This window comes from Caretta caretta, chromosome 1, assembly GCF_965140235.1.
Source record: "Caretta caretta isolate rCarCar2 chromosome 1, rCarCar1.hap1, whole genome shotgun sequence".
NCBI classification, from domain to species: domain Eukaryota; kingdom Metazoa; phylum Chordata; order Testudines; family Cheloniidae; genus Caretta; species Caretta caretta.
This window is the reverse complement of record NC_134206.1, coordinates 170,349,684-170,373,547: the sequence shown is the minus strand read 5'-3', so window position 1 is coordinate 170,373,547 and position 23,864 is coordinate 170,349,684. Positions and strand designations below refer to the sequence as shown.

General features: G+C 40.6%; 1 protein-coding gene across 4 annotated transcripts in view; it reads right to left on the bottom strand.

Moving 5' to 3' along the window:
* Positions 1–23,864, bottom strand: part of APP (amyloid beta precursor protein) — a 294,805-nt gene that overhangs the window by 19,343 nt on the left and 251,598 nt on the right. For 2 of the 4 annotated variants that reach the window (XM_048868062.2, XM_048868080.2), the window contains 2 exons: positions 10,962–11,183; positions 5,020–5,073 (listed from right to left, as the gene is read on the bottom strand). In XM_048868062.2, coding sequence (XP_048724019.1) covers positions 5,020–5,073; positions 10,962–11,183 — 276 coding nt within the window. The remainder of the gene's footprint in view (positions 1–5,019; positions 5,074–10,961; positions 11,184–23,864) is intronic. The other 2 variants (XM_048868071.2, XM_048868089.2) reach the window with 1 other exon arrangement.

Here is a 23,864-nt window from a genome sequence, read left to right as displayed (position 1 = left end):
GTTTGCACAGAAATAAGGTGGTGGTTGTGAGAACTTCCTACAGTAACTCCCCACTTAACGTCCCCTCGCTTAACGTTGTTTCGATCTTACATCCCTGCTCCATTACAGAACATGCTCCGTTTAAACTTGTGCAATGCTCCACTATAATGTTGTTTGGCTGCCTGCTTTGTCCACAGCTGACAGCCCCCTATCAGCTCCCCTACACCCACCCCCGCAGGGCCTTCCCCCTGCTCCCTCCTGCCCACAGCAATCTGCTGGCTTGCAGCATTCAGGAGGCAGGGGGCGCCTGCACGCCATGTCCTTGCTCCTCCCCCCTCCCTCCTGAACTCCGCAAGACAGCTGATTGCCATGGGGGAGGAGCGAGGACGCAGTGTGCGGAGCAAAGGGGAGAGGGGGGAGAAGAGGTGGGTTAAGGGTGGGGACTTGGGGGCAGGGGTGGAGTGGGCAGGCCAAGAGTTGAGCCCCCCACCCCTGGTGCTTGCAGAGTAGGGGAAGCTGCCGCTGTGCAAGGTGCTTCTCCTAGCCTACGGCACCTTCAGCCTCCTTGCCTACCTCATTGTCTCCACTGCCAGTTCACTGTGCGGGGTAAGGAGGGGCACCTCACAACTATAATACTGTACTATATGTACAGTATGTTTGTAAACACACAGCACCTGCACACTACCCCCCCCCACCAAGCTTCACACTCAGCAATGATGACTAATATTAAATGGTTTCTTTAAAATTGTTTAAAACTTATACCTTTATTAAATTGCTTGTTTAAAATGTATATAATGCCTTTTGTCTGGCAAAAAAAATTTCCCTGAAACCTAACCCCCGCATTTACATTAATTCTTATGGGGGAAATTGGATTCGCTTAACATAGTTTCACTTAAAGTCGCATTTTTCAGGAACATAACTACAACCTTAAGTGAGTTGTTACTGTACTTGCCAATATATCAGCTTTTTTTTTTTTTAGTGTACATGTGGAGGCATTAAACGTCTGTTTGGGTTTTTTTTTAAAAGGTTCTGAGCACCCACTGGCAAGTCAAACAAGTTAGCTCATGGCAATATATTTGAGTCAAGATGTTCATTTGTTTCCAAGACCACAAGGAAAGCCTGATTATGGATGACAGACATTGATATTTTCACCCTGCAGAAGCAGAAACTGAAGAGTCAAAATGGCGACATGAGGACCCTTTAAAGGGAAACCAGTTTGGAATCGCTACCACTTTTAAAAAATTGTTTAAAGCAAGGTCAGGTATTTCACCTGCCTTTGAGTCCCTCTGCTAATATTTGTGGTTCTACAAACACACCCTCCTGTTTCACAATGTTTTTCTCTCCTCTACTATGTATGAAAGAACACTTGAAAGCTGACCTCTATACAAAAAATTCAGTGAAACCAACTATATACAAAGAAAAATATTGTTTCCTTTTTTCAGTTATAATACATTGGTTTTACTTGTAATAAGTGGTTAAAAATTCAGACAGAAGGGTAGTTTTTAAGTTTACAGCATTCCTTTTGCATTTAATACTTTGAGTTTGATTAATTATCTACTTTAGTTGGAATTCTGGAAAGCGACTAGTGTACGAGCTCTGAATGCTTCAGAAGTATTTTAAAATTACCTAAATTATAACTTCAATGTGTGACAGAAAATCAGGTGGGTATTTGTTGCTAGACACTCACACTTTGGGCAGACTGGCAGAAAGTTTCACTGTGGTGTTTGCCCTGTCTTGATCAGGTTTTAAGAATTCAGTGTGTCGACTGATAATATGCAGTAGCTCCATTTACTATGACTCCTTTTGTTGCTGAGATCAGAGCCTAAGTGAATGTTACTTAATTAAAAACCTGGCAAATAAGGTTGTTTGAGCCTAATGAATAATTGTTTGGCTCAACCTAACATCAGATGGGCATTAGCAATGCCCTCAAGACTTCCTCATGTAAGTCAACACAGAGACCTCTGAGTTTCGTGAAAGCCTTTTCTCTTACTTGTTGTGCAGAGACAGGGTGGTGAAGGATACTATGTTGTCTCTTATGTATATAATATATTATGATATGTTGTACAAGGCATCTTGGAATGCTGAACTTGAAGCAGAGAGTAAATCCAATCTAGCTAAGGATGCATAAATATTTCCATTATAACCCTCTATTTTCAGTAATTACTTGTATAAAGCTTTTCCTTGTAGCCTAAAATGGATTTTTTTTTTATTACAGCACCCATCTGAGTTAGGAAAGCATTATTGCTGTTTTACAGACAGGGAAGTGAGGCAAAGGGTAAATTAAGCGACTCACCCAAGGTCATATAGGAAACTTGTAGATGAATGTCAGGTCTCCTGAGTCCAAGTCAACACTCTACCTACTAGATCACCCTATTAACTTGGTCGTTTCCTGACGTGAGCACTTTACCACACAAACGCAAAGGGAACTTGACAGTTTTATTTAATGGAATCTGCTAACGTTTTAAAAAAAGTTAATAGGCTAAAAATCCATTAGGCTTTTCTGAAGACAAAAAATATCTGGAAGTGTAGATGTTAAGAAGCTTTTCCAGGTAATGTAAAAGGGATATGCTATTTTCAATTAGTGCAAAAATTAACACAAGGTAGCCACTTTCCCCATCTTCTTCTAACTGAACCACAGAAGTTGGTTTATTCCAACAAACTCAGGGTGCAGGCACAGACATTAGTTCCAGCATTAGATTTTAGTTGGCCTGCCAGAGTAATTGTGCTCATTTATTGATAAGATGGTCAGTTTGCACTTACATGGGATGGCGATGTTCACAAGGGTAAGATTCACTCAAGGGGACTCTAGGAAAGCAGGGCACTGAGGCAAAGGGTAAATTAAGTGACTACAACAGGACCTCCCCAGCACTCAAACTCCATGTTAAAGGCTTAAGTGTTGGAGAGGCTGTTGCACAATGCCGCATTTGCACTTGAGTGAATGTCACTTAAAACTCAAGCAGTGAAGAGTTAAAGAAACACTCAGTGTAACTTATGAGCAGAAAAACTGCCCTCTTTCACTTTTGGAAATTTGAAGCTATAAAAAAAAAAATCACCTTTCAAAATATCACAGCCCCTCTCAGAAATCTAACATACAACCTTGAATAGATAGTTAACTACACTGGCACAGGTACTCTTGGTACAATACCACTGCCAGCCAAAGGAATGTACAAGTAGTAAGAAAGAACCTCATTATCAAGGGTTTAATGATATCACTTAACAAGATGAAGCCTGAATGTGGCAAACTGGAGCAAGGGAATGTCTTCTCACATCAATACCCACCAGACTTTCCACTCCTCATTTGTGAAAAATATTTAACAAGGAACATGGGTCTCTTAGCAGCAGGCTTTTGATTATGCATATCAACAAGATAACAAGCATAAATGAGTGAAGAAGACATTATGCAGGAAAAGAACTATGAGAAGAAAAATCCTTGTGAAGCAGACAGGTTACAAGGTTAGGATTAAAGCGTGAGTATATTTTGTGGGTGAGGGAGAATGAAAATAAAATAATGCTGCATACACTATGATATTTCTACCCTTTTTTAGGGAGATCTATATCCCAGAAGACAAAAATACTTAGGTGCTAGGAGGATGTTCGCTGATCCCAATATGTTTAGAATAGCATACGTCTAGATCTGTAACTGATGGAATTCCTGGCCCACTTATCCTAAACAGAATAAATTGGGGCTCTGCACAAAACTAAAAACCAGTCAGTTAGAATGATGGTACAATCACATTACCAGGCTGAATCTTGTGAACTGTACTTCAACTTGCTTTGGAAGATGTGGGTTTTTATTATTGTAACATTTTCTGAAGGTAGTAAATACTAGTCATTTTAGCTGAAAGATTTACACACGCAAGTGTTACTTATGCTTGAAATTTGGAAGGGGAGAGAGAGAGTGATTTTTGGCAGGGTGGGGAGGGCATGGGGTGGTAAATGTTACACTCGCTTTTAAAAAATGTGTTGTTGCAGTGCTGAAATTCCGATCCAAGAACTGACTAATCTAATATCACTGATGTGCTGGAGGGAAATCTAAATTCTGCCATGAAGGGAAGGTTGGAGCAATTGCTCTGCCTTCAATGGAGTCAGACCTGGAGAGAGACTACTACTAGAAAGGACTTCTTCCTGAGCTTCATGGAATCATAGAATATCAGGGTTGGAACCCCCTGCTCAAAGCAGGACCAATCCCCAACTAAATCATCCCAGCCAGGGCTTTGTCAAGCCTGACCTTAAACCTCAAAGGAAGGAGATTCCACCACCTCCCTAGGTAACCCATTCCAGTGCTTCACCATCCTCCTAGTGAAAAAGTTTTCCCTAATATCCGACCTAAACCTCCCCCACTGCAACTTGAGACCATTACTCCTTGTTCTGTCATCCGCTACCACTGAGAACAGTCTAGATCCACTCTCTTTGGAACCCCATATCAGGTAGTTGAAAACAGCTATCAAATCCCCCCTCATTCTTCTCTTCTGACTAAGCTTGTAAAAAGATATCTGAAAAAGCAACTTTGCCTTTGGAAATTGCATCAAGGGGTGGCTGGTATTTAACAAAATAAGTCCTGTCCCCTGAACCCCCTAAAAAGTTTTAATGGCCCCATCAATTTCCAAACTGTAGAAGCTGAACCCTGCACCTATTATTTTCAATTTACAAAACACCATCTATTTTTCGGGAACAAAGTATACACATACCTCCAAAGTAAGGGTTGTCTATATGCACAGCGGTGCTGCTTCCCTCTTGTTTATTAAAAAAACCTACTTTTGCTACATGGGAAGAAAAAATGGATGGTTCCTCCAGTCTTCTCCCCCGTCCTTTTTGCAAGCACATACTGATATAGAGAGAGTACTCAGAGGCTTGGAAGGAAGATTTGTGAGAGCCCCTTTTAAAATTCTGGCTGCAACTCCCCATCTATACTGGTTCGTGACATGACACTACAGTTTAACAGGGGGTAATAATAAAGAAAAGGTGATCATTTCAGCTCAAGCAGGTCACAGACATGCTGGGAAAAACATAGGTTAGGTAAAAGCCATGCAAGTTATATACCTGGTCTTGTGGTCAGTCCTCTGTCTGCAGCTGGGCGGGCATCAACTGGCTCAACTGGGCATGTGCAAAAAAAATAAAAGCAAACAAAAAACCCAAAATGATAAGTCAACTGCTCTGTTGTTGGGATAGTGCAGGAGAGACATATGCCATAAACAAAGTTATAATAGCAGCAGCTGGAAAAGATTTGCCTTAAATTAATCCTGGAAATAAAAGGAAGGAGATGGGAAAAACTTCAATAGTGTATTTTGTCGCTGACATGTCCATCCAGCACTTTATATTCTGGATACTGCTCAAATTAGAAACTATCAAGATCAAAGAATTTTACAGTGAGTAGGGTAAGGCTTTATACATTATATGCTTAGAAACATCTTCCTGACTTTTGATTATAATTGGGAACAGGAATTGACATGAATCCTTGCAGCAAGTTTTAATCATTGCTAATTTCTACACACCCATTAAATCTTAGTTTATTTTTCCAGATTATTAACTTTTGAAGGCAACAGTTACAGGCATTAGAGAAATATATAATAATGTAGTTCCTAGTATATTTTGGTTTGTATGCAGTAAAATTGTCCATCTAATTAGATTATCTTCCATTTTAAAAGTGGAAAGGGATTTGAAGAACAACCATATTTCTGTGCCCCTCATTCACATCTTTTTTGGTGTTATTCCTCCCTTCCATCGTCATTATTTTTCTTCTTTTATGCTACTTTGTGCTTCTTTGTTCCAGTTGGAAGTGCCAAAATGGCACACAGAACTTGGTTTCTGCTTTTGGTTGCTCTGGAAATAGGGTGCAAAGTACCAGATGGCTTGTGAAAGTCACAGCCTGGTTTTCCAGATCCACGGTATTTAGACAGGGTTCTGTTATGCATTTGAATTTTGGGATGGTTATCTGAACTTTCTGATTAGTGATGGTGAAGCCGAAATAAGACAAAGGAGTTGCTACTGAACAGCAGGGTGAAAATGGGAATTTCTGTCTTATAGGAAATTATGCCATTCCAACATTTGCTTTTATCCTGAATTGGGACGAAAAGTTGAATTTCAAATTTTTTTGTGGAATGGAATTTCTGAATATAAACCACAGTGACAGTCCCAAAATTCAAATGTTTTGTTTCAGTTTACTGACCTGAGCCGCTTAGTTTTGAGTCAGTTCAATATTAAAATGCATTTTCCCAAAGTGGTGAATTGCCTCATGGGAGTTGTAGTTCAGAGGCCTGATGGCTCCATTCTCTCCCATGGGCCAGGCTCCCTGACTGGACAACATTTCCCTTAATTTATTCCAAGTCATGTAAGTGCCACGATGCACCACACTGCTCAATGAGAGGGAAATCCACGTTACATTATAAAAGATGTCCTCCAGGGAACCTGGCGCATAGGAAAAAAAGGAGGGTCCCAAATTACAACTCTCAAAAGGCAATGTGCTGATAGGGAAATGTAGTTTAATGTTTTGTTGAACTGATTAGAAACAAAACAGACTGGATCAGTTAAAAACAAAATATGCTGGTTTGGGTTGAGCTGAGACAAAATAATGTTTTGAGGAAAGTGCATTTTCTGACAGGAAATCAGTCAGAGGGAATATTCCCAACCAGCTCTGCTACTGAGTGTTGAAAGGGGCTTTTCTCAAGGGGATTGCACTGCTTTCTTAGCACACTCCATGCTCACCTACATGGGGAAGTAAAGATGGATCAGTTATCAAATCATCTTCCTGGCAATTCAGAGCACCATCAGTAACCCATGTGATTGCCTTCACAAGATATACCAGAAACTGCTTTTTGTACAATGCTAAATAAAAGCACAGCCACTAAATGTTTTCTCATCTAAGTCTTTTGCTAGGTTTCTCAAGAGGAAGAGGAGAAGGGAACTGTTTGCTGTAAATTGGTGTGGCTACATGTGGCTGGCCCAATACTTCTGGGGATGAGGACGGGGGAAATAATAATAATACTTAACTCTTCTACAGTTCTTATCATCCATAGTTCTCAAAGTGCTTTATGAAAGGAAGGCAAGTATCATTTCCCCCCATTTTACAGATGGTTAAATTGACACACACAGGGAAGTGACTTGCCCAAGGTCACATAGGAAGGCTAAAGCTGGGGACAGAACCTCAAGATCTGCAAAAGTAACTAGTGATTTTGGAATCTTCCATTTCTAGGTGCCCAATATGAGACACCTTAATGGAGCCTGATTTTCAGAAAGTGCTGAGCATCTGCCTTCTGAAAATCAGGCCCCTTTTAAGGTTTTTCTAACTGGACACCCAATATTGAGGCACTCAAAAATCATTAGTCACTTCTGAAATTTTTGGCCTGGCACTCCTGACTCCTAATCCACTGCCCTTGCTGTACTACATTGCCTTCCTATTATAGCATGTAGACATGCTTCCTGTGCAAAGTAGGCCTTGTAATTCTGTGCTAGTGGCTTTAGTGTTGTCAGTTACTTGGCAACACGAGGGGATTGTCTACAATGATAATTGTTTGTATGCTTAGGGAAGAAGAGCCAGGGCAGCTGGAAACAGAGTAGAACCACCACAATGCACATGTCTGCAAAACAATCCCCAGGTAGGGTTTCCTCACATGGGAAACAGCAGGTGGGCATATTTCAGGTCATGAGGTGTGCATAAGGGAGAGCACTGACTTATAGATATGTTCCTTGAAGAAAGGGTGGGTGCCGGAGGAAGATGTGAAGTGGTATAAGTCTGTAATGTACAGGATGACTATGTGCAAAGATATGATAACCAAAGTACTAAGACGACACATGGTACACTGCAGTCCAAGTTTTCAAGTAGTACACTAATTCTGCATGCTCCAAAACTGTTTGTATATATACTGACCTCATTTTCACATGCGAATATGGTAATTTTAGGCACAAATCAGCAAGTGCACAAAATCGGAGCCCAATGCTATTTTCTGTAAAACTTTGGTCCCAGGCAGTTAATTATTGTACCTATTTTTTTTCATGATGGGATGACTATGCAGGCTTCATTCAGTGTACCCTTGCGTCACTTTACATCTAATATTAAGATATCTGAGGGGAATATGAGCATTTCTAGCACTTATATATGTAACTTTTATTTAATCTGGAAACACCCACAATGTGCTTTTTTCCTTCCAAAAGAAAAAGAAGGGGCAGTCCTTCCCTAAAGAACTCAAAATCCAAGACAGACCAACTGGCAGGGGTAGTGGTACAATTTTCCATGGAATCAAGAGAGGTAAAAGTGGTGATTGGCCACATCACGATAGCGTAAAGTTATGTTAACAAAAATATAATTTTAGAAAAAAATAAATAGTCTATTCCTCACTGAGAACAACTGTGTCTGTCAGGGGAAAACCCATAGGGTGAAAACACTGGCAAAAACTCCTATTTGACTTCCACGGGGCCAGGATTTCACCTTTAGTTTCTTCAGAAGTGTTAGGGGAAGTATATCTAGCTGAGCTGAGCTAGACACTGGCAAATGTGATGGCCATGCATTACTAACTAAGCTAGAAATATGTTAATTTGTATTATAATTCATTGCTAAAATAACAGTACCTGTGAAATTCTCTTTTCCAAGTTTTTTAAATACAATATGCCTCATTTCTTGGTCTTATTACGTGACTTAAATTATCTTTTTTTAAAACTAGAAAGGAACAGATTTTGTAAACCTGTCAATATTTCACAGTCACTGGAAGATAACATGATCAAAGATCTAAGAGTTCATGTAGGTTTATATTCATCCTTGAATATAATTGACATTGGATATTTATTGGGAAATTAACTTAGTGTATACACGGGGAGAGTGGGGGACTTTCAGAAGTCTTTGAGGGGATTTGCTGGATCTTAGCAGGCTTAAACTTAGACTGCCGAGAAATCAATTTTTCACTGGCTCCTTAACTTCTAACCAAGGTATGCAAACAACTGCAGATGGAAAGCAATTCTAAATGGAGAGAAACTGCTAAAATAACACTTATTCTTTTACACAAATATACAATCCACAGGGAAATTCAGAATGAAAGTAAGAAGTCTCACACTTAAATCATCCCCCATCACACCAGCAGGATAAAAGGATGTCTGATAGACAGCAGTTTTGCATATACTATATCCTGATGATCGCTTAAACACACCTCCAGAAGGGAGAGGTGCTAGATTGAAATACCAAATTATGACCTTAATGCTGGATTTGCTTTCACTTGTTCTTTCTTACCATCACTCAACTTCATGAATTTCTTTTTCAATGGCTAATTAAAAACATCTCAAGCAGCTGTGACAACGTTGAGAAAAACACAACGTAACAGTTCATTTAGAATCAGTCTGCCACATAAACACATATTTAATTTACCTGACAGACATCAGTGTCTGTTTGAAAAATTTGTATTCTGATGTGCACGTTAAATCTAAACTGGCTTACCCAATACATTGTAAGGGCTGCTTTGGATAATAGTGAAGTATGTTGTTTACCAATGCCACAAAGGAATAGCACTGCATTCATGTTAATGTTTCCATTTAGGGAGTTAACACTCCCAGGTCAAATGACTAACACGCAGAATTTCTGATCACCAGTATTTCAAAAATTAGATTTACTTCCAGCTAAAGCAAAGCAGTATTAGCATCTGTAGATTGGCTATTCATTAAACAATGATCAAATTACCAAAACACACAAGTTAAAATTGTTAGATAAACCATATGCCACATTATCCAGAGACCGAGAATCTCCTCTAAGGGTCAGTCCTGCAGAGCATTCTTGGGTGGTGCTCAGCATCTCACATCTAATGGCTACTCCTATTATTTCAACTATTCATTATAGTGTATCTTAAATCTCTCTACGGGGGTATTTTTTAATCCCACATGTACTATGATTAATTATTTGTGAAGCAACAACAACAATACGAATATTCTTGTCTATAAAGACCCTTCAATACTCCTTGAATAGCTATAAAAGATTTACAAAGTAAACACTGAAAGTGCCACAACAGACGAATGTAGCATGTATTAAAATGCCCAATAATCCAAAATTAAACAGTGTATTAGTCAAAGCAGAGTTGTTTGTGCATCTTTATTAGGAACTTATTAAAAGAAATAAGAACACACATCTAGATGCAATTTATCTGCGCGGGAAAGCAAGAGTGTCATCTTCAAGTAGCATCTATTATTCTTTCATAAATGCTCATTTTTCTGTTTCAATTGACCTGGACTGAGTTTCTCTCACTAAATTGGTGGAGTTTATGTTTCCCTTTGTTAATTCATCTCAACACTTACATAAGAAGAAATTTAAGGGAAGTGAACAAGAAAGAGTTTTCTAGATTTCTGATTAATGTGGCTCAGGCACCTCGACAAAATGTGGCCTTTCTACCGCCCTGACAGTAAAATGCCCAATTATTTTTAAATTTAATAGATTAGATAGAAATTATTTAAAATTAAAAACATGAAAAGCATAGGATTGTCTCAACTGGTTATTCCATGAGCTACACGAAGTACTCCTTTAGAAGCTTTCACTGTCCAGTTACAAAATGCTGAGCGCATGCAGAATGCACCAGCAATAAATACTGGAAAATATTCTAATCAGTAAAATTACATGTATACTTATACCACAACGTTTTATTTTTAGTATGACTCTAGGGTAGTGTGCTTATTCATTTTGATGCTAGCAATTAAAAGCTGATGTTTAAGTGATTTTAAAATGCACATACTTCTAACACATTAACCCCATTAATTTACAGAATATCACTTAAATGTTGCTTTTTTATAATAAGGGGAGTAGATGAAATTCAACACTGAGATTTATGATGTAGTCAGGATTCTCTGTCCCATTAAGGAAGCCAGGCAGGTGTGGCAGACCATTTCCCACAATCAGAATGTATAATTTCCTAATTAAGTCAGAAAGGCCAAGATTTTCAGGGCACGAATCAATCACCACACACCAACTCACTTCAAAGCACTCTGGGTGGGGCCTTCTCTCAGTGATTCTACATTACCTTCATTTTCAGTGTTGGCTGGGACAGAATCAACACCAAAAGGATGCCATGGCTGAAGGTCATCTAGGCTGAATTCTCCATCAACTGGAAGAAGTTCAACTGTGGTTTTAGTTTCAGTCAATGAAGGCATGAGGGCATCATTTCCATAGCTGATCCTGGGCTCACTGATCATATTGGCCAAGACATCATCGGAGTAGTTTTGCTCTTTCTGAAGCAGTTCATCTGAAAACAAACAAATAAAAGAAAATATGTTGTCAATATATGAGGACTCTATTTCAATTTTCCTCTGATAGGAATTTATAATAGCAGCTTTTATTTTTTGTAAGAAGTTTTAAGAAAAAAAATTTAAAGGAAAAGTTTGGCATGGTTAACATTTTTCATGCTGCTCGGTGAAACGTTTTCCAAATGCCTACAAGAAACATTTGATACCCAGTTTCCCTACCCAGAGTATCAAAGCATGGGTCAATATCCCTTCATTCTGGGGCATCTCATTCCTTTTGATGAACTTGATTGTTTTGTCCACATTTGGGAAAATTTAATTCATGTCAGTTGTCATGTGTTAAGGTGGGCGGAAACTATGAAGGAACAGCTTCATTCTTTCCTCTTCCAGTCGCAGCACATCATTATCTCTGCAATGCTCTTGATCTCTCTCTGCCCCCTAATCTACAGCCCCAATACCACTTATTGCATAAACCTGGGTCTACTGGGACACTAAACCAACTTAAGGGAACAGCTATTTCTTTAATACAATGTGGATACTTTATCCAAACTATTGCAATAGAATTATAATCTCAACAATCTCAAAGTAGTAGATATCTACATTATCAACCTATAGTGTGAACCTATAGAAGGTTCTATAAAACATATTGAATATAAACTTATGGCCAAAAATGAAGAAAATATATGAATAATACAGTACACTCAATCCTCTGCAGAGATATCATCATCATTAATTAGCCAGATACACATTTGTAATATAGTACCTATTGTTTTTGGATTTGAAAAACTTAGGAAAAGAGGAACAGAGCACTTCATAGTCCCATATTTTAGGGACATATTTTAGCTGTTTTGCTTCCCAAGATGCTAAAAATTAGTTGGATAACAACACATGACCTTTCATGTCTCATCACAGTAATTCCTTGTAAACATTGTTGTGTCCTGTTGCCTCTGGGTGAGCAACTGTGCCCTGCCTCACTTTACAAGATGTGGAGGAGGACGATGGCCCATGCCATAAACTCAGCATATAGCCCTCCAACAGTTAAATAACAACTAACTCAGATTCTGGCTGTCTGTGCTTTTAAACAAACAAACATATCCACATATACAAAAGACAGGCGCTTGGTTGCAGCACTTTAAGCCAAGGGACTGGCCTGGCCTTGGAGTTCTGGGTTAACATCGAAGCCCTCCCCTTCTGTCCCAGTCTCACCCAGCTCTACCCTCAGCAGGAACAGCAAGTCTTCTTAACTGTCCTGCTATCTCCCTGTTGGCCCGTATACCTTCTGGCCCTTCTGCGCCTCTGAAGGACTATATCTCGCTGGCCAAAACAGATTTTTCTTAAGCAGGAAGTGTCAGGACACCAATGCCTCCAGCAAGAGGCTGAGATGGCCTGAATGACTCTGTCACACTCCCATTCTCTCATCTCCCATTCCACTGACTGTTTAGGATTCACTCTCTTGCATCATGCATCAAATCTGATTGCAAAGTCTTTGGGTATGGCCCATGTGAAACGTACCTGTATTTTGAGGAGCCTGGCATACTTTTGGGCATTTTAACAAACAGCTGCCAAGAAGGAAACTTGTTAAGAATTGCCAATAAAGTGGCAGCTAATTAATAATGCTGTTTTGAAAACACATACTTTTTTCAGACACAAGTGACTGTAAAGGTTATGCTCAGAGAGAAAAAAAAGACAACTGGTGATACAATAACTCTCATTAAGGATGGCCTCTTCATTCCCTTGTCAATACAAGCTACTGAATTTTTGTAGCTATACACTTACATTTGAATTTTGTGACGTTATAGAAAGTCAGAAATCTCCGCTATGCTGCCAGCCCCTTTAAGTCACTCTAAGGGTGCCAAAGGGGCTCAAGTCTGTCCATAATTCACCAGGGGAGAATTCGCCGTGTGGAAGGGAACTACCTGCCAGTGTAAAGCTGGAACAGTTGGCTCCTGATCCATCCAGCCTCCTGATTCGGTAATGGACATTAGGGAAGAGAGAAGACTGCTTCATTATGCCAATCCTCCACTGGTATAAGGGATTCTACGCTAGTGCAGAGATGCCAACCTTGCTCTGAGACTTTTAGGGATTTTTATGAAAAAAAAAATGAGAGAACCTAGGGAGTTTTCTTGGACCATTCTCTCCCCACCTCTGCTCTGAGGAACGAAGACCTCTCCCCTTTCTCTTCCCCTCTCTGTTTATGGCCAGGGAGGAGGGGTATCTGCATATTCCCTTTAGACCCTGGCGGCCAGACCCAAACATGGAGAAAGGGAAGAGCTGCCCTTCTGTGACACCTAGGGCTCTTAATTACCTTGGCGGGACCTCTTTCCTGGGAAGATTGTGCTGGCCTGCTCTAGGTTCCAAGGATGAGTTAACGTAATCCAGCAGGGTCCACACAGGGCCGTTACAGCCTGTGGGTTGGGCAATGAATCCAGCAGTGCCCCAAGCCAGCAATGAGGCATCTATGGTGATGGTTCTTCTTTTTGTGTTGCAGTGGGTGGCATGTGAATGGGGTCCTCACATAGGCCTTGTGGGGATCCTTCCACCAATTCAGGGAGTCGAGAATCTTCTGTGGAATAGATACCCTTTTGCTCAAGCTGCGTAGGCGGTCCTGAGCCAGGCCTGGAGATATCTCAAATGCAGTCTGGCATGGGGTGTAATGAACATGCAGGCTGCCACGTGACCTAGCATCTGCAGGAAGGCCCGTGTTGTGGTTTGAGAGCTCCTCTGAAGGGTAGAGATGAGGTCGGTCATAGTGATGAATCTGTCTGTAGGCAGGAAGGCTCTGGCAATTCTGGAATCTGGGGTGGCCCCCATGAATTCAATGCGTTGGACAGGTGTCGAAGTGGACTTTTCTGTGTTGAAGCTCAGTCCAAAGGAATGGAAGAGGGCCAGGGACTTGCAGGTTACAGACTGCACTCTGAGAAGGGACCATCCCTTGAGAAGCCCGTCATCAAGACCATTATCCCCAATTATCATAACAGGGCCATCACAACCAAAAGCACTTCGGCAAAAATTCTGCGTGCAGTCAAGAGACTTAGGGGGAACACTACATATTAACAGTGATCATTGCCAATTGTGAACTGTAGAAAGCATCTGTGAGCAGGATGCATCACTAGGTGAAAATAGGCATCCTGAAGGTCAAGGGCTATGAACCAATCTTCCGGATCTAGAGATTGTATTATTGTTGCTAACTTTAGCATCCCGCACCTCTGTGTCCAGATGAACGTGTTCAGAGTTTTGAGGTCTGGGACTGGCCTCCATTCTCTTTGGGTACCAGGGAGTAACTTGAGTAGAGCCACATCCTGATGAAGGGAGGGACTGAACTTGGTGACTCTCGTGAGAACAGTCCCTGAAAGAGGATTAGGGATGGGGCGAATGGGGATGAATAAGTGAATGGCACAGCCTGATGTAATGACTTCTAGCCCCATCTGTCTAATGTGATCTGCTCCCATAATGGTCTGATATAGGGCAGAGGTGAGGGAGGACAGAGTGGTGGAAGAGGTGGAACCAGAAGGAGTGATTCATGGCTCTCAGCCAAAATATCAAAAGGACAGAGGAATTTTTCCTCTGGTATCTAGGCCTCTTCCTGGGTGGTTCCACACCCCTCTGATATAAGTATAGGCTTGGAAAGAATTTGATTTTCATTTTTTGTGTGTGTAATTTTGATAGATATCGATTTTTATTTTTAAGAATTTTTTTAATTTGTATCAACTTAGATTCATAGTGGTGTGAAATTAGGTAGGGGACTGAATTATTTAATGGCAGTAGATGTTGAGATTCAAAAAGCTAAGCTTTAGTTATTTGTAACAAGCCTAATTCACAGAATTTTGCCTGTAAAATCTTCAGTTCCCACCACTAGGACGTTAAGGCTAAAAACAAAATCTTGGGCCTTTTGTTACAGGTACTGGTTTGTGCCGCTAGTCACGATGGTCCTGGAGGTTGCCCTGGAGCAGGCGACAGGATGTGTGTGTCGGGGGGTGCGAAGGCATGAGCTGTACCATTAGTGCCGCTGGATGAGCTCTCTTGGTACCTGGCAGGAGAGAAAACAGTCAGGTTCCTCAAGGATTTGGAGATCCTTTGAGAGCAGGAATCCATTTGGTTCCAGTGAGGTGGGTTGCTGGATGACCGGCTGTGACGTAGTTATTGGTACTGGGGACAGTGTAGCTGGCTAATCTGCACACCCCTTATACTCCTGGCTGCTACCAGGATTGATACTGGGGGAGCCAGAACTGATGCCAGTTTCTTTGAAGAGTCTTTGTGTATAAAGGGCTATGAATTGGGTCCAGATGCTGGTGCTAAATAAGGCTTCATTGTGTGGGAAGAACTCAAAGCCATTTTCAAGGGTCTGTGAGACTCAGTTGGGGTGGGGAGGGGCAGTTAGCAGCCTCAGCGGTACCCGCACTGGGACGCAAGGTCTCCTTAGTACTTGACCTTTGGGGCAACTTCCCCTTCCTCTTTGACTCTCCATTAGGGGACTTGCATCTTCTTTTTTTGGAATGCTTCCAGGGTTCTGAAGCTATCCCTTGAGACTTGCTTGTTGGAGCTTGAGCTGTGGAGATCACCAGGGCATTCAGATCTATATGCAGGGGTGAGGTTGGGCTCCAAGTCAGTAGCAAACCTCAAGCAAACCATAACTTGAGCCTGTCTTCCCTTGGCTTCCTAGATCTGCTCTTGAAGTCAGTGCAGACCTTACACTTCAACAGAATATGCACCTCCCCAAGGCAGCGTAGGCAGCTGATTTGTCCGTTGCTGAGGGGAGAAGACCTTTTGCAGGTCTAGCAAGGTTTAAATCCCGGGGTTTGGGGCATACCCTGAGCAAAAAGGGGGCTTCAAAGAAAGGAACCAAGGTGTGCAGGGAAGCCACTGGGGAAAAAGAATATTGGGAGGTCCCGCCGAACACACAGAAAGTGTAAGAAAATATTAAGAAATAAAACAGAGAAGGGCAAAGGGTTAGCAAAACTAACCAACGGACACTGCAAGGGTCCATCTCAGGGTGCAGGTGTCCAATAAGGAACTGGAGTGGCGCTGGGTCCACCCATCTCAGATCAGAATATAAGGACATTTAGGGTGTAGTCGTGGACCAATGGACACTGTTACTGAAAATCTGTGATCAAAGGTGCAAGGGTACGCAAGTGCAACTGAAGTGGAACAGCCATAGTGACATCTACTCAAAGAAGAGCTCAGGATCCTAAACCAATGCTCAGTCCATTTGACCATGGTGTCTGCCTCTCTAGAGAGGTTTACTGTTACAAAGGGGGAGGAGCATGTGAAACAGTGACAAACACACTGTACAAAAATGAGAAAAAAATTCCCAACAAGCCATCAACAGCACCTTAAAAGAATCAGACTACTTAAGCTGCAGAAGAAAAATGGAGTTTCCGTCCCTTGATTTAAATCTCTGGTTTTGGAGTTATAAAACAACTCAAACTGTCCAAACTTTAAATGACAAAGAAATAGTACAGTTCCCAGAGTCTAGAAAGCAAGCATAGTGAGGCCTGCATTGAACTGTAAGAACTGGGGCAAACTTTTTGGTTGATTCGTTATCCTAGAATTGCATGAACACTGCTATCTTTCAGCATTTTTGTGAGAATGGAATTCAAATGAGTTATCTATCCTGGCAATATAGCAAACCACTAACTTCTACAAAGACTACCCTAAGATGTCCAGTTATTTATACTGACTGCCAAATTTCAGGGTCTTCTTTCAATGCTAACTTTGCTCACATTATTCATGGCTTTTGATACTATCACACATTGTTATTCTTCAACAGAGTGTCCTCCATTTTTTCCAATCCTTAATTTTCCACTTCCCTGCAAAGGATAATTCTCTAAATAAACTCGTGATCAGGGGGACACAGCTGGAGGCCAGAATGTGCATTCAAGTGCATATCAGCAGGTTTCTGTATACAGTGACTATCTTCATTATCAGAGCTGCAAAAAAGATAATTTTCAGGCTGTTCCACAAGACCTCATCTCATATCAGACCAAGGAGACAAAAAACCCAAACCAAAATCCTTTAATAGATGTTCTCTTTCGATATAGCTCATTATGTCACTGTATCGGTATAGGACTCATACAAAAGATAGTATTTTGGCACATATCGTTTTGCATTGTGAGAACGTGCTCAGAACTAACCACAACTCTGAAAATAACACACATCCAAAATCTGTGACAGAAGAACTCCCAGCAGCTCAGCGTTTGGATCAGATCCAATTAGCATTCTACAAATAGGATTCTTATCTAGATCCATGGAGAACCCCCCAGTAGCAGGGCAGTTACCCTGCTCCGGCCCTGAAAGGGTTAAAGCCCCTGGGAGAGGGCTGGGGCTGCAAGAAAAGGCTAGGCTGATTGGGGAAGCAGCCACAGATGGGGCCACGCCCCAATCAGGCCACAGCTGGCCCTATAAAAGGGCTGTGAGCCAGGAGCTCAGAAAGAGACTCTTTCTCTAGCTTTTGAGAGAGGGGGACTGGCTGCCTGGGAGAAAAGGGTACCTTGAGTTGAGCAGGGTTGGGGGAAGGCCAGAGGAGCTGGGGAGTTCCAGCCTGGAAAACCCCCAGGCTGCAGGCCTTGCTAAAGGCCAGGAAAGGTACTGGGGTTATAGAAGTGTAGCCTGGGAATAGGCAGAGGCAGCTGATCCAGACCCCCTTGCTGATGATGAGTGGTTTACAGACTTCAGTCTGCCCCAGTGAGCGGGGGCTAGATGGTGACTGGCAGTAGCCACTGAGGCATGGTGGGGATAGAGGGTTGGGGGTTCCCCTGGGTGGGGAGACCCAGATTGTGGGTTACTACTGGGGGCAGAACCCTGATGTAGAGGGGCACCAGGGTCCAGGAGGGACACAGGGGCCAGCGACAGGCAAGACACCGGCCTGCAGAGGGTGCTCTGGGCTGGAAGAGCTAATTCCCAGGACGATCAGCAGGAGGTGCTGCACTGGCAAGTCTTGCTCTGCTACGCTCCCATTATACTATTTCTCTTCCCCCAGGTTACCACAGGCCTGGGCTCACTGACTCCTTCTTGAGTGAATGGGAGGCTCACACCTGCTTTATCATCTTAATAGGGCATCTGGACATCACAGTCTTTCCCATCCTCTCTCCTGCTGTTTGTGGGAGTTCTCCCTGACCCTCTCTAGAACCTATTCCCTCTCCAGGAAGGGAGAAAGAGGAGAGGTGTGATTGGGGAAGTAATCAGGAAGCTAGCACCAATGTCTGTCTCTCTTCAAGTGCTCCCTTTGGTCTCCCCACCCCAGCTGTAATGAGCCAGGAAGAGTGGCAAATAAAAGAAGGGAGAGGAGAATAGTGAAATCTCTGCTGTGGCAGCTTCTAACAGACAGGAGTCTGTCGAGTGGATAAACTGCTCTGATGCTTATGCGGCTTTGTCTCCACTAGAAAACAGTTGCCAGTATAGCTACACCAGCAAACCCTCCAAGTGGAGATGGAGCTTATGGGAGCAAAAGAGTTATTTTGCTGGTACACCTTATACCAGTTCCCCAAACAAAATAAGCTATACCAGCAAGATGACTTTTTTGCCAGTATAACTGCATGTATACTAGTTTGCCACTGGCATATCCATATCAGTTACAGGTGTGCATTTTCCCCACACTTCTAACTGACACAGCTACGCTGGCAAAACTTTTAAGTGTACATCAGGTTTCAGTCTCTGGGACAGAAAGGCTGCTCAGGAATGTCAGGAATCCATTAGTCTCACTCCAAACCATTACTTTTACCTATTGTGGGTAAGAATTCATTAATTAAAATTTCTGAAGGGTCCAGGTTTAGTACTTAGTGATACTGGCACGGTGGAAAGAAAGCGTAAGAGAGTATAGGCCATTCTGGTAGTATCACTATGTAAGGGATATTTGTCTGGTCTTTTCTTAGGTAGCAACTATAAACGTAGCCATTTTAATTTTAACTAAGCTTAAAGGATTTTCCCCCAAGTTAAACAGAGTATATTTCTGCCCAGCTAAATGGTCCAATAACACCTTAAAAAACAAAACACATCACCCTCTCAATAAGAGAAAAAACCCTTCTGTGCACCAGCGCTTTAAGTAACTCCATAGACTCCACAGACTAGCAAACACTCCCCTCACAACCCATGTTTGTATGAGACAATTGTAACTATTTAACATTGGTTTAGAAATGGCTTTAAAGAAATTAGTGCAATTGTGGACGCTCTTACTTCAGTCTGAGAGTGCCTTATACTGGTTTAGCTTAAACTACACTGATATGAGGCACTCTCAAACTGAAATAAGAGTGTCCATGCAAAAAGGCTGAACTGATTTAATTACATCAGTTTCTAAACAAATTTAATTAAACTGCTACAATTTATTTGCCTTATAGGGAAACCAAAAGCAAACCAAATATAAGCATTGCAATGCCTTCTTACTGACATTTGGTTTGGAGAGTGAAATAAGTTAGTCCAGCAAAAGCATTTTTTGCCAGTTTAATTGTGTGTACATTGTGGATTTTGCTGGCATAGCTATGTTGTTAAAAGAAAACAATACACCGCTATGCTAGCAAATTTTTTCAGTGTAGACTTGGCCTTCAATAGAAATCTGTTTGTCTTAATTTCAAACTGCTCAGTAAACAAAAGTGTATCACATTAACAAATGCAATGCACATGCCCAGATGCATTTCACAGTTACATTATATGCACCTTATGAATGTTTCTCAGTAGAATTTACTTGAGATATAAATAGACACTTGAGTACGGACTTCCAAATTATGAACTGTGGAATTTTATCAGTACGGAGAAAAATTTGAAATTAGGAGGACTTAGGTTTTTGGACCAAAATGTGCTCTGCGTATCTCATGACAGAATCCTAAATAGTTAAGTTGCAGTTAGACATGTTTTATTTGAAATTGAGCATTTTCTCTATTGTTAATAGCTCCTGAACTGTCTCCATTTCATATTGAACTCAGTCTGTTTCCTAGTACATATCCAGGCAGGTGAAGCCAGGCAAAACCCCACCAACCCAAGGTCTGGCATGATTCATCCAACTTTTCCAAGGCCCAGTTAAGTAAATCAACTCAACTTCTGATTTCATATGTAATGTCTTTCATATAGAGAATAACCACACTGCGCTAAGTAAAAATGGTTACATCAGTAACACAAAAACTATACCAGAGATTTGTAACAAACTCTGCATTCTGAACCCAGTTCAGCAAAAAAACTTAAGCAAGTGCTTAACTTTACCCATGTGTTGAAGTCCATCCTTATTCTGAAAGCACGTAAGCACAAACTTAATTTCAACCACATACTTGAGTTACATTGAAATCAAAGTTAAATAAGCACTTGTATTTGCTTAATTGGGTTCTTTAAGATTCACTGTGCCCTTAATATTACATACTATTAAGTGTGATCATTACATCATTATCAAACACTACAAAAACCAGAGACTCAACTATGCTCTGTTCAGGGTTGAACTAATTCTGTTTTATAGTCAGAGTCAAGCTCTAACCTGCGCAAAGCTGACCAGAGCTTCATTACATGTGACCTGCCTACTGGAGGGAGCAAGAATGGCTGTTTTGCCTGAGTGCTTTGATGGTAACAGGTATTGAAGTCCAGTACATGAGGAAGGAGAATAAGCACCAGGAAATAAGAGAGAAATGAAAATGACTATAAAGGAGTGATGTTTTGGACCATTACTGTGTAATATTGGAAATGGGCCCAACTTGTAATGTTCAGATCCATTTAAAAACTTCTCAAAAATTCAGGGGTATTGGTCTCCTGAGTTTTGGCTCAGATCCATTACCATATAAAACAGTGTTTTGTTTTGTTTTTAATCCTTTTTGGCTGGCAAAGAGTTATTTACATTGTCTTAAATGACTTGCCTTCAGTAAACTCACTTGTTTTATTCCAGGAATCCTGAAAACAGAAGCTTTGCCGCCTTATTAGAACAGAAGCTTTGATGGTTATAACAGAGAAATCTTCCAGATGAGTCTGCAAAGCTACTGTGCTACCACTTATAGTCTTATTTGCATCAGTGCCGATGTATAATCTTGAAAGAAGCCAAACTCAAGAGTTGTGAAAGACTATTTTCCACAGATCTCAGTTGCTTTTTAAGGGTCTCAGTTCCTCACTGAGAAGACTTACATACTACATCAGTAGAAGATTTCAGATGAGAAGATCTGCTGGATAACTGCCAAAGCTAACTATATGAATAAGAAATATTCTACTCTAATAAGGTAACAAAGCTTCTGTTTCAATATGAACATTCTGAACATTGCAGGTTGGGCCCATTTCCAAGACTATACAGTAATTGTCCAAAACATCACACCTTTATCCTCACCAGCACCACCACTCGTTTCCTGGGGCTTGTTATTCTCCTTTATGTACTAGATTCTGTTACCTCTTACCATCCAACTGCACAGACAAAAAGTCATTCTTGCTCCCTGCAGCACGTGGGTCACATTTAATAAAATTCTGGTTGGCCATGCCCTGCAGATTAGAACTTGACTCATGGTATAAAAAGGATTATTTCAACCCCGGACAGAGCATAATTGTATATTTCTGTTTTTTGTAGTGTTTGATCAAGTTATAACGATCACACTTAGTAGTATGCAATATTAAGGGCACAATTAACAAAGCACAAGTGCATATTTAACTTTGATTTCAATGCAACTTAAGTATGTGCTTGAAATTAAGCTTGTGCTTATGTCCCTTCTGAATAAAGATAGATTTCACATGGTTAAAGTTAAACACATGCTCAAGTTTTTTTAAGTCTAAGGCAAAGATTTATCAGTTTCAGAGAGACATTTTGTTATGGGAATACCAGTCATTTGTTTCCATTTTTTTCAGAGACTGCCACAAACCTCAGGTTTTGGACTCCTGTCTAATTCTAGAAGTCTTCTATATATTTATTACTCTTGCCTTAAATGAAGGAAAACTGCAGTTATTAATTATTATCCCTTAGTGAGCAACCTATTAACTACTGTATCACGGTGTATGAATCTACATATACATATAGACCATCAAAATACATATACATAGATGTATGAATGCAAGTATAGCATTTAGTTAATATTCAACTCTCTGGGGTAAAATTAATTACTGAGTTTTCCATTAGTTAAGGCCAAGAGTATTGCAGTTGGCTTGTAGAATAAGACAAGAATCTAAAACCTGAGGTTTGTGGTTGTGGATGGAAAAACTAAAATGAATGACTCTGCTCTGTCCTTAACATACTTCCAAGTTTGGCTCCAGAGCTCAATTTCATGACTCAGGCCCCTTCATCAAGTTCCACTGTTTATTTATTTTATTAAATTTGGATAATTTAACAGTATTTTTTTTTAAAAAAACAGAACTTATCTTACACAGCTTCAAAAGCCCTTAATTTCTCAGGCATTCAAATCCCAACAAAATCCCACTCTACAAATACATGAGACTATCTTCTAGATAGTAGATGATTAAAATACAAATAATAAATATTTAAGACATATTTTACTCATCTGTGATTAACTCTTCTTTGTAATCAGACATAATTTTCTGTCTTGTAAATTACTACATTGCAGTTTCCCTCTCAAGCAGAAAATGTGCCATTATACCCATAAGTCAAGTATCTCAGAGCAGCTACTGTCACTTAAACCTAATGCATGCTGCTGTTAACCATCGCCTTCTTACAAATTCTGAATGGAATGCAGTTATTTATTTCGCAAGTCCAAATATTTCAACATGGCAATCCTAGAGTTCCAGCATCCTTAAAGAAATCCTCCCTCAAAGTGTTAACAGTAAAAACCTAAAAAGCAGCAAACCACAACATGTCACTGAGAAAGATATAACCAGTGCAAAAGTATATAAATTGGAGCTGAAAAATAAAACAGACAGCGAAGTCAGAGGTGCCACTACTGCCCACTTACAGCTGGTGGGCATGGATCGAAGGTCCTTAACACTATAAACTCCACTTCTTGTTTCTCCTTAGCACACTGAAAATTGCGGAGACAAATATTAAAATAAATAGTATTTACATAATTTTAGAACAAATATTTTAAGATACCTTCATAATATTTAAGGAGTCAAAAGTACTCAAATTGATTTGATTAATATAAAAACTAAATTCTGTTCTTTTCAGTTTCAGTCCTGTGGTTCAAACTCTTATCAATACCTGGGTCATCTTTCTCCTTGACCACTGCAATCTCCTTTCCTTGCCTTTTTATCTCCAACGCATTCGGAAAACCTTTGTTATGACCATCTTCCCTACCTGCAACTTGAAGCATGTCACTCCCCTCCATGAAGCTCATACTAACTTTCTCTGACCTTCTGCATTAACTTCTAGTTTGCACATGATATGGTATGGCCTTCAGTGGCCAAAGGAACTTACTGCCTTTCAGGGAAGAACCATGTTTCAAAACATATCCAGCACCATTTGTCTCTTAGCGTAGAGACAGGGGCCTTAATGTTTTTCCTTGCCTAACATACAGAATCTATCCGTACCCCAAATGCTCAAAAAACAAGGCTAGCAAAAGTCATGCCATCCACATTATTTATTAGGTTAACCGGAAAGATTACCAAAAAAATCCTCATAATTTTTTCTGCTGAGATGTGTGAAATAAAGAAAGTCTCTTACCAGACTGGACTCGGTCATTTTCTTTCTATTTAAGATATAGAAAAAGGCTCCAAAATATAAAAAGAGTCTGGCTAATACAATCCACAAATTAAGAGTATATTTTCTTCAATACAGTAAGATTCTCTTGGGA